We start from the raw sequence: 12121 nt of genomic DNA on the forward strand, positions 1-12121 counted from the left end.
TAAAACCAGCACGAAAGTAGGCATCGTCTGAAGCCAAGCGAACAACACGGTCAGCAGCACTGCCAGCACTGCTGCCCACACGGTAGCAAGCACGCAAATCCAGCTAGCAATCCAGCAAATAAAATAGCATCGTGTGCCGCATGCTTTAGACACATAAAGTTGCGCACAGTTCTTTTGCCCACAGTTCTTTTGCGCACAGTTCTTTTGCGCACCGTTCGTTTGCACACCGTGCAATTGGACACGAAAATGCGCGACACATGCTCTATTCTCTCTCTCTCTCTCTCTCACACACACACACACACACACACACACACACACACACACACACACACACACACACACACACACACACACACACACACACACACACACACACACACACACACACACACACACACACACACACACACACACACACACACACGGGGGGGGGTGCAAGGGGGGCCTTCGGCCCCCCTCCCGCACCCGCCACGCCGGTAGGGGTGCCTACCAGCACGGTGCGCAAAAGAACAGTGGGCAAAAGAACTTTGCGCAAAAGAATTGTGGGCAAAAGAACTGTGCGCGACTTTATGTGTCTAATAGCACGGTGTGCAATTGCAACGTGTGCAATTGTACTGTGCGCAAGTGAGCCTCTCCCGTAGTTCATCCAATAAATAAAAAAAATCATGTGCGGTAAAATGGCGGAGATGACTAAAATTAGCCGTACCAAAATATATTATTTTTCAAGCAATTTTGTTCAAATTGGTCTTAATTGAAAGAAAATCGTTTGGTGGTGATTGGTAGCCTAATTAAAACATTTGATGGTTAATTATTAGGTTATCGCGATTACAAATTCGTCTGACATTCAACTGATACATTGTGGACTCGGCCTAAGAATCTCGATAGAGACTCTAGAAATTCTCTATTCGATAACCAATCGCTACGTCTGACCAGAGAGAAACATGAGAGCGGCCACCGCGATTCAGCGGACGCGTGTACTAATGCGCCCCCTGAGAAAGTGTATATAAACTACGTCGTTACGCTCGGTAAAAAGCGTGGTAAATGGTTCGAATCCGTGATATGGTTCATATCCGAACTACTCGGATAAAGGTACCATTTCATGCGCAGCGTATTGCCGCAGCAGTTCGTTGCTATTGGTTGAAGAATTGTTACTAGATGCTGCAAAATAAATTTCACCACATTTTGCTTCAGCACTGTGAAGTTCAATCGAACGAACAGCAAAGCAGCAAAAACACGCAACAGCAACAGTCTTCATCTCCTCGTCATCATAACAAAAAATGGCATTGAGTCAGGTATATGTATATTTATTATATTATACTTATTTGTTTATTATATTATATATTATATGTATATTATGCATTTTTATTATCTTGAAATGAGAACAAAAATACAAATGTTGTTAATTTGTGCTTTCATATATACATTTTAAATTGCTCGATGGAAAATTAAACATTCTTTTATTTTTTATTCTTTTAAATTTATATTTTATTATTTATTTTATTTATTTATTTTTTTTTATTTAACTGCACTAGCTGCTGCTGCAATTACAATTTTTTGTCTTCGCAAAGTTTCAATATTATGTTTTTGAATGGTTTTCTCACATTCTTTATGCCACTGATACAATTTCTGATTGTATGATTATTAAACTCAAAATTAAAAATAAATTTAAAATTAAGCTCAATTCTGCAATATTATTTCTAAGTTATAATTTGTTATTGTGCTGCAGCTATTCCTTTTCATGAGCAGCAAATATGCTTTAGTAAATTTTTATGACGTGACTGATTTGCTGCTGCAGCATGCTGCATATGAAAAGACACCTTAAGAACCGAGTTGAGAACTAAACAGATGAGTCAGACAAGGACCAACAATCCATCGCTCTGGCTTTGTCTCACTATTCAACTTAAGTTGAATAAAAATTATATCCAGTTTCCTGAGTAAATTAAAAAAATTGTTTTTTGAAAGCGCAAATTAAAAAAATTGTTGAATTTTTGTTTTACATGAATAAATATTCTAATTTGCATAAATAATAAAAAAAAAGTGCGAGTGACGGGAATTGAACCCGCATGGCTCTTAGCCAATCAACTTGCAACTTTTCTGTAAGAGCCGAATTTGCGCATACGTTGCTCTTGCGAATGAATTCAAGAATCGAACCCCTAATCTCTATACTAACTGGATAGACTATGGTCGGTATTCATAGTCCGTTCTTATTTCAAGACCGTCTTAAGTAATGTCTTAAGATGCAAATACGGCTCTGTGATTGGTTAATCACATCTTAAGATTGTACTTAAGACAGTCTTAAATATAAGAACCGACTATGGCCGGTATTCATAGTCGGTTCTTATATTTAAGACTGTCTTAAGTACAATCTTAAGATGTGATTAACCAATCACAGAGCCGTATTTGCATCTTAAGACATTACTTAAGACGGTCTTGAAATGAGAACGGACTATGAATACCGGCCTATGAATACCGGCTATAGGCCGTGCATATGATCTTCAGCGCCTCGGAATGTTCAATTAGGTACTAAACACTGCGTTCTGCTGGTAATAATGGTGAATAGTGAGAGTGATTTGACAGTTAAATATTTATCCTGTCTTATAATCAATAAGTAATTTTTTGTGTCTCGTTATCGTTGTTTAAAAAATTATTATATATATTAATATATAAAAATAAATTAATCGTAAGGCTCGAATGATGCAAAGCAAATAATTGAGAAATAATATAAATATAAAACCAAGGCCAATAACTTAACGAGCATAAATAAACAGGATTCTTATGCTTACGGTTACGGAAATTCGTGTGCGATGGCCTTAAGACAGTCATCTAAAGGGCAGTCTACAATGGCAGTAAGCAGTATAGAGTAAGCAGCTGCCCTTTTTAGCACTTGATGTACAAATTTGACTGAACAATCTCCCCGCGGTGTACATCGGATAATGCAAATGCCGATGATATGTCAACTTTGAAACTTCGTATCTTGGGAACGGCTTGCGCAAAAGACCCACATAGGTAGTATTTTGAAAACGCCTCGACAAGGGTTACAAGAATATGCAATAAAAAATAGGGGGTTCCATTTAAGAAAACATCGATGACCTTCACCTGACCTTCAATAGGTCACTCAAGGTCAAGTCCATATTTTCATCATCTGTTCTCCTTCAAGTCCTACAACTTTTGTCTGAAACATTTTTCCATATCTAAAGCCGTTTCCGAGATAAAGAGTCTGGGTCAGACTTTTTAGAGACACCTCCCCTTACACAGGGTGCTTCGTTAGAATCCGGATAAAAAATATTCTATGCAAATATTTAATTATTACAGTCAATATTAAAGATACAAAAATATGCTTTCATATCCCATCTAAGGGATCCTTCTTGAAACATCTTATTCAATAGAGCCGCCTTGCGCTTTTATCATCCTTCCGATTCTCGCCCTAAAGCACGAGCATGCCGTTTTCAAATAGATGCGGTCTGTAGCCGCAAACGCTGTCTCGATGGCGGCCTGAAGGGAGGCAACGTTGGGGTTGCTGGACTTGTTGGTGTGTCTCTCGACTACATTCTACACGTAATAGTTGAGACGGTTTAGGTCGAGACTATTAGGAAGTCAGAAGTTCTTCGACTAAAACATATCTACGTTGTCTGAGAGCCAATTTTGGATTAATCGACTCATGTGAGCGAGTGTGCTGTCTTATTGAAAGATGTGCGGCTTCCCAGAAGCTACAGCCTCCATCCAATGCTTCACCATTGTCACTCAGGACCTTCAAAATACCTCCTTTGTGATCATTTCCCTTTTCTGAGGAAGAATAAGTGCGGCGGCATGACATTGCCCTCACTTAGGATGTGAATACTGGTCGGAAACCTGGTTTTACTTATCACGGAGACATCTTTGATGTCGCGAGCGAGCCAAAGGTTGTCTTTTAATCGATCAGCGTTCTTCCAACGCGTTCTACAATCGCCGCTCTTTTATTATATTCCAAGCTTGATTTGAAGAAAATTCGACCATTTTGAGATTATGAAAGTCTTACCGATGCGACGTATCTAGCCTACCTTAGCATCAACTAGCATCACCCCTGAATTCTAATATAGTGGGAATTTCAAATTCAATTTTGTCCGGATTCTAACGGAACACCCTGTGTATACATATATGTATATATATCGGGTGTTCAAAATAAAACGTTACAAATTTTTATCTCCAAAAATATTATTTCTAGAAAAAAAATATTTCAAATAAAAGTTGCAGTATTTTAAGGGGGAAATAAGTTAATGTTATAGAAATGTTTATAGGAGACGGTTTTCAAGGTTATTTTAAGGTCAACTTGATTTTTTAAAATGGAATTACCCTAAATATTTTCTGTAAATAGATTTTTTGTATTTGCATAAAAAATTATAAGGATAAGATAGTCAAAAATCGAATGGTTCACGAGATATTTACATTTTAATCTGACATATTATGATATAAAATACAAAATTCTCGTAAATTATTTAGTTTTCGATAATTTTACCTTAATACTTTTATGCACAAAATAATGAAAGGAATCGATTTGTATAAAGAAAACACATAGTTGTTTTTAAGAAAAAATATCTAATTTGCAACATATTTTTTTTTAAAAATAATTATGCGTTTTCTTTACATCAATTGATTGGTCTCGATTTTCTATGCATAAAAATATTAAGGTAAGATTATCGAAAACTGAATAATTTACAAGATATTTTGTATTTTATGTCAAAATATGTCAGATGTTAAGATGTAAATATCTCGTGAACCATTCGATTTTTGACTATCTTATCCTTATAATTTTTTATGCAGATACACAAAATCTATTTACAGAAAATATTTAGGGTAATTCCATTTTAAAAAATCAAGTTGACCTTAAAATAACCTTGAAAACCGTCTCCTATAAACATTTCTATAACATTAACTTATTTCTTCCTTAAAATACTGCAACTTTTATTTGAAATATTTTTTTCTAGAAACAATATTTTTGGAGATAAAAATTTGTAACGCTTTATTTTGAACACCCGGTATATATATATATATATATATATATATATATACATATATATACATTGAAAATAAAGGGTTTTTCACAAACTAAGCCTTGTGGAAATAAAATATTAACAAAATCACATTCTTCAGTTAATTTCAGATAGAGTTTACTTTAATAGAATTTTAATTTAAGGCTTAGTTACAAAGATACACGATGACAAAAATTGGGAACATGCAAAAAATGATGACTTTCCTCGACATTTTCGCTGAGGAAAAATCGTCTCCAAATGATCCCAGGAATCTGCCCACGACAGGTGAAACGCGAACCACCGGACACCCTGTATATGTAGGTATATGCATAATTAGAGCGTTTACTGATGCTATTACGCACAGCAAGGAAGACAAATTTGTTTATCTAGTATTACTACTTGGATTATAATATAAATATGTTTTTATTTTAAAATTTAAAACTCATCTGTAGTGTGCTCTGTAGTGTCTGCTATTCTGCTATCTTCTGTCGATTTTTTTCTGCCTTAAGCAAATATGTAGAGTGAAAATATTCTATTCTCAGTTTCTGACAGTTTCGTTCTTTTCTTGTACGCATAAAACGTGACAACTGTATAGTGGGAAGAAACAAGACCTTTAACTTTTCAGGTAAAAATTTCAGAATAAGGATGAACAGAGTGTGGTAGACATTTGTAGTGTACATAAAACACGCAAAATTTGAGCTCTCTGCAATTTTACGCAGACGTGTAAGGATTGCAATAGATTTCATATACTTTCAAACAGAGAATTAATTTACGGAAATACTTTCATATTAAATTACATATTTTTTTTTGTGTTTTACGAAATCTTTTCTGTAATGGCGACGATAATGTGCTTATCTGAAGAGATAGTAGCCATTATTCTTGGCTACAAGGATATTAGTATTGAAGATATCATTAACTTGAGATTGACGTGCAAGAAATTCCGAAAGGTAATTCCGATCCAATACAACATGTTTTGGGAACAAAAGTTTTCTCAGAGGTAATTCTTTGTTCGTAAATTTATTTTGCAATTTTATTTCATTAATCTATCATAATGTAGTCTGCAATCTTACTTTTACAAAAAATATATTTTACAAGAATAAAATAAATAAAAATATTAAAAATATAATGTAATAAAACAAACAGATAAAAAGACTCTAATAATCAACATAAAAACAGATAAAAAAAACGAACTAATGAAACACAAAGCGCAAAAAACAAGCGCAAAAGTGCACTTATAGTTATCTTTAAAATATTTCCTTCAATTGTTAAATTTATTTCATTTAACGAATACGATTAAACTTATAGTTAAATTAATTTTTTTTAATAATTAAAAATTTTTTTAAAATAATTTTTTTTTTTCTATGCCTTGGCTTTCACATTAGTCCATATATTTTTCTATCTATTTTTATAATATAATGACAAAAATTATAATATAGAATATATATAATATAATGCAATAGACAAAAAGGAATAATATGTTAAAAATTAGAAATTATGCATTTTTATTTTATTAATTTAATTATCTAATTTTATTTATTTCATTAATTAAAAAATTTTTTATTATTTTATTACTTAATTTTGTAAACTATACTGTTTTATAAATGTTGATTGTAAAAGCTAAATAATTTATTGTTATAGTTACATAATAAGGCTATAAATAAATACATAGTAAATACAGATTTGTTTGTATTTTCTTCTATAATATGAAAATTGTTTGGAAAGTTCGTACCTTTAAAAGAAAGGCTTATAAGGATATAAAAAATTGATTAATTTATATAAAATTAATTTTTATAAATTTTATTAATTTTTAATAAAATTTTAATATCACTTTTAAATGACGATATGTCGATTTTTACAATGATTGTATATCCGACAGATCTTGCATTGCAGGAAAAAATGTGTAACTTTGCAGGATTCATACAGAAAAAGACTAATAATAAATAATATGCACAGTTTCAATCACTTAATTCTTTTCCTTATAAGCAAAGACGTACGAACTTTATGAATTATCTGCGTATATTAGTGTATGTATTATTAGTGTAAAATTTAATTACAATTTAAAGTTAAAAGATTATATGTTATATTTTTTGTATTAAGGCTCCTGGGTGCTCACCGCGGCCATATTGGATTGTGACGTCAGAGGCGAGAAAGCACCCCCTGAAAATTCTTAGATGCCATTTTTTAATGAAAAGATATTTCGATTAAACACTATTTCAGATGGCTTTAGCACACTTTTAAAATACCCCGAAAACTACGTACTCTTTTTCCTTGACAATCAATGAACAACCGTAAAATGATCGAGATATCAGACTTTGAGACATGCTGAATGACTGCGCATGTGCAAAGACCAGACGGACTGGGCCTCATAATAATACATTTTACAGCTGTTGATTGATTATAAAGGGAAAAGGATAGTTTTCGGGGTTTTTTAAGAGTGTGCTAAAGCCATCTAAAGTGCTGTTTCATCGAAAATTTTTTTATTTCGAAATGGCATCTAAGAATTTTTAGCGTGTGTTTTCTCGCCTCTGACGTCACGATTTCGACATGGTCGGCAAGGAGCCAGGAGCCTTAAAACGATTGATATTTTGATTAATACTTTAAATATTATATTCATTTTAAAAAAATTATTGCTCAAAACATTTATTATTTATATGCAATAGCACTGTATTTAGTATAATTAGCACTGTGTTTAGTATAATTTTCAAAAGCTTATTAAAAGTTAATTTTTTTGTTCCAATTTTAGGTGGCATTCTGCAAAGAAATTTTATGACAAGCAGTCTGAGAAAAATGGGCAGAAGTATGAACCAGAAGATAAAAGAAGCTTAAATTTTATAGAAACAGGCATAAAGTGTACGAGAAAATTACGGGGCTATGTGTCTCAAATAATTTATAAACATTATTATGACTATAGATCATTCTATGATTATGACATTAAATCAATTAATAGTTCTATAAAATTGAAAGACGTATTTCATTTGGATAGAAATTTAACAAATAACCTGGATGGAATAATTAATAACTCTGAAAATTTTATAAAATATTTCTTTATTGATGAGATTAAAAACTTGCTTACACAATCTCCACGGTAGGATTCTCTCAACATATTTTCTATACTATATATTATAGCACTATTAATTTTATAGACTAAAAAATGTATTATTGCACAGTTAATATGCATTTTTTACAGAATTGGTTGCGATTTGACCAAAAATTATTGTAATGAAAAAATACTTCATTATATCAGGGAATGTTTTATGAGAAAGAGGATGGAGATATTTCTCAAAAAACCTGACACAAGGCAACTTTTGGAACGGGCTGCTACTATGGCGGCACAATCTATTCAACCCCAAAGAAATGTATTTTATCCGGACGTAAAAGCATCATTAAATAGTATCGCAGAAGAAGTACTGAATTGCCTAAAAAAAAAATATCCCGATCATTCGATATTCTCGACGCCTGTTGAATATTTTTCCTATTGGAAAAATAATAATATCGGCGAAAATTATTGGGACGAAGCGGAAGGGACGCAAATTATGAATATACTTGAGGAATATCTATTTGGCGAATTAAACTTTCGACCAAGCAATTTGAAAGACACAAACTTGGATTACATGTGTATAGATACTGTAAATTTTTTAAGATTATAATATATTATAATTATATATGTGGCTAATTATGATGCGAGCATGGCCATATGTTTGTTATATTTTAAAAATACTTATTTCGCTCCAATTAATTTCTGTATTGTAATTTCTGACACAGGTATTAAAGAATAAATATGGCCAAAAAATAATTTTATTAATAATATATGAAAGCGTGGCCAGAAGACTTGGTATATGTTGCTATTTACGTCGGCGATCACCATATCACTCCTATAATTACTGTATATTTTGGAAACCAAAATAGTAAGTATAATATTAGATTTGGAATTATTTGAACTTTTTCCGATAACTTTTTTATTCTTTTCATACGCACACATATATAATTTTTTATTGTTCACAGTGTCACGAGAAAATTAGAAAATGCAAGAATTTTGAGCATAAGTTGTAAAAAATTCCCGAATTGTCTTGTCAACCAACAGTTCAGTAGAACACTCTATTATCGCGGATATTTTCATGGCGCGTTTCTAATAAATGCTGCAAAGGTTGGAAAATACTTATATATAATTTTTATTAATTTCAACACTAAATTAAGATATTTGTAACCTTGGCAAAGATATATGAGTCAATGAAATACGCTTTAGTATAGGCAGAAAGAATTAATATATTTTCTTATTTTTTTTATTTGTAATGAAATCAAATGAGCTCGATCTGTTCACATGTAATCTTTACTCATGTTAATCCTTTTTTTTCAGTTGTGGAAAGAGATGAATAAATTAGTTGCATATTTAACAAACCAACACACTAAGCCTTTCGACATTTTTCTACATGAATATGAATATGTAATAAACCGTAAGGTGTGCACTATGCCGCATATTAATATAATAATAATAATAATAATAATAATAATAATCTTGACGAGATTTCTGATAGCCTATATAATTACACAAATTAAAATTATCTTATATTTTAACTAGCTGTGATTTAATTTGCTATAAGAATCTTTTAGGAATTAATTGACAAGAAAAATCAATTAAAGTTTGATTTTACACTTTTCAGGTCGTGCTTTGCTTTAAAAAAACAGAGCAGATAGATACAAGACCAAAGGATGTAAAATATGCAGTAGGAATGATCGTAAAACATGACATTATTACAAGTTCTTGTGTCGGCGTGATAATCGGATGGCATCGATATGTAGATACACATGTCATGTTCCGTATGTCGAAACCTGATAAGGAATGTTCGTCGAACTTGTATTTACAACATGAATTGCCGCTGTGTCACTGTCTTCATAATTTTATAAGAAAGCAAACAAATTACCTAATTCTTACCGAAAATAATAAAATGTGTTATGTTGCAGAAGGTATGAATAATATATAGATGCATTTTTATTTAAAATTATATATTTGTAAAATTATATATTTGTATGAAATTATATATTTGTATAAAATTATATATTTGTTTATTTTCATTTTCATGTATGTACACACACCGGCATAAATGGTGTCCGGCGTTAGATGTGTGCGAATACGTGTATGACAGCCGAAAGTCATACGCACACATACGTAACGCGACATACGTATATGACTTTCGGCTGTCATACACGTATTCGCACACATCTAACGCCGGACACCATTAATGCCGGTGCGTGTACATGTACACAATATAAAATGATGCTTTATTTTGTTTCTTTTCTGATTTAGTTATTATTTTATTTATTATCTTGTTTATCTTAGAGTTTATCATAAAATTTATTTTTTATTTGCATTTTTTAATTTTAGACGTTATAACTTTAACAACGCCGAAATGGATCGATAATAGCGAAATAGGTCGTTATTTTTGTAAATTCGAAGACACGCATTACGTACCAAATGAAATGCTGGCAAGACTTTACCCGCATGACGCCGTTATAACTGCTCAGACAACAATATCTGAAAATTATGGTAAAAGAACCATTACACTCTTTTTAAATATTATGTTATTAATTATATCAATAATAATTCTTATATTATATACTTACGTATATGAGACAGTACAATGACATTTTAGAAACGTATTAGAAATATACGTATTGGATATTTTGTACGTAATTAAAACATCTAGATTAGACATCTTTAGGACATTTTAAAGATGTCCAGTGTTATTTTCTGGACAATCAAAAAGTGTCTGTTTTAATTTAAGGACTAACAGAAATTGGACCTGTTTCGAACATTATATATGTATACATATGCATATACATATACATTTATACATACATATAATATATATATACATATAAAGACCTTTACTAAATTATTTTAAAAACTGTAAAATAATATAATACTTTTCAAATAAATTATGTGTATTTAATACACTTTAATGCGGGCGTTTTTTTTTACATTGATCAATTATTATACATCTTTACAATATAGTATTATAATAGAATTATAGAATAATCTCTTTGTAGTTTTGTATGTTCGACAAATATACATTTATATATAAATTTTTTATTTATATATATATATTTATAATCTCTATATATTCAATTGTGTTCATGAGATGGAATTATCACAATCATGTCATGCAATTTTTTCTTACCATATTGATGCCATTCAATGATTATTCCTAAGAAAGGAAATATATGCATTCAAATAATATTTATGTATAAAAAATATAGAAAATATATAGAAAAATTTTTTGGTAATTTGCCACAATACAATATTGTATAGAAGCATGATCGCGAGTCGATTGCAGAAATACAAAAATAATAAAAGAGTTAAGTCTTAAGTAAATGAAAAAAAGTATGCATGTTTTCTACATTTGAACTGTATTAAATGAATTTGATACAAAAAATTCTCATAATATTGAGTGCAATTCATAAATAAGAATGTATATTACCAACTACACGTCATGCTAAACCAATGAGAATAGAAGTTTAAATATAAAAATATAATTGTAAGTAAACAAAAAATAATTTTTATATACAGGGTGTAACTGAAAAAATATATGGAGAACACCATCACATTTTCTGATCAATTTTGAGATTTTTCCAATGAAAATGTCGAGGGAGGTCATCATTTTTTGCATGTTCTCAATTTTTGCCATCATGTATGAAATTGACTGAAGAATGTAGTTTTGTTAATATTTTAACTCCACAAAGTTTAGTTTGCGCGAGAAACTCTTTTTTCAATTATTTATAACTTGAAAATTTTTGGTACCTTAACATTTTCACTGAGGAAAAATCGTCTTCAAATTGGCCAGAGAATTTGATGTGTGTGCTCCATAAATGTTTTTTCAGTTACACACTGTACATACAGGGTGTTGAAAAAAAGGGTAAACTATTTTAAGGGAATTTAGTATGCCCAAAAACAAGTCGAAAAATCTTAATAAACATGGGTCCGCAATAAACAGTTTTTGAGATATTTTTTTATTTTTATAATTCTTTTTTTCTTTTAAATTTTTATTGTTATTTTAATTTATGCAAAAAATAACAGCTAGTATTTTATCTTATCTTAAAGAAGATGCTCAAAATGCTCT

General features: G+C 30.9%; 1 protein-coding gene across 13 annotated transcripts; it reads left to right on the top strand.

The window, feature by feature from the left end:
- Positions 1-470: 470 nt before the first annotated feature.
- LOC145943617 (F-box only protein 21-like) lies at positions 471-10931 on the top strand. 13 transcript variants are annotated; one of them, XM_083051270.1, is made up of 11 exons: positions 471-1292; positions 5171-5323; positions 5632-6003; positions 7750-8091; positions 8194-8632; positions 8769-8911; positions 9009-9150; positions 9361-9462; positions 9665-9968; positions 10387-10548; positions 10787-10931. In XM_083051270.1, the coding sequence occupies exons 3-11, from the start codon at positions 5840-5842 to the stop codon at positions 10864-10866; spliced, it is 1878 nt and encodes a 625-aa protein (XP_082907396.1). In that variant the 5' UTR covers positions 471-1292; positions 5171-5323; positions 5632-5839; the 3' UTR covers positions 10867-10931. The 13 variants fall into 13 exon arrangements, with proteins under 13 accessions (XP_082907396.1, XP_082907399.1, XP_082907398.1 ...); XM_083051273.1 differs by adding an exon at positions 5549-5631 and having other exon boundaries at positions 5868-6003; positions 10387-10882; XM_083051272.1 differs by having other exon boundaries at positions 5632-5729; positions 5868-6003; positions 10387-10882.
- Positions 10932-12121: the final 1190 nt, after the last annotated feature.

This window comes from Prenolepis imparis, unplaced genomic scaffold (genome assembly GCF_030444845.1).
Source record: "Prenolepis imparis isolate NDT839.2.m4 unplaced genomic scaffold, iyPreImpa1.0 SCAF_12, whole genome shotgun sequence".
Lineage (NCBI taxonomy): Eukaryota > Metazoa > Arthropoda > Insecta > Hymenoptera > Formicidae > Prenolepis > Prenolepis imparis.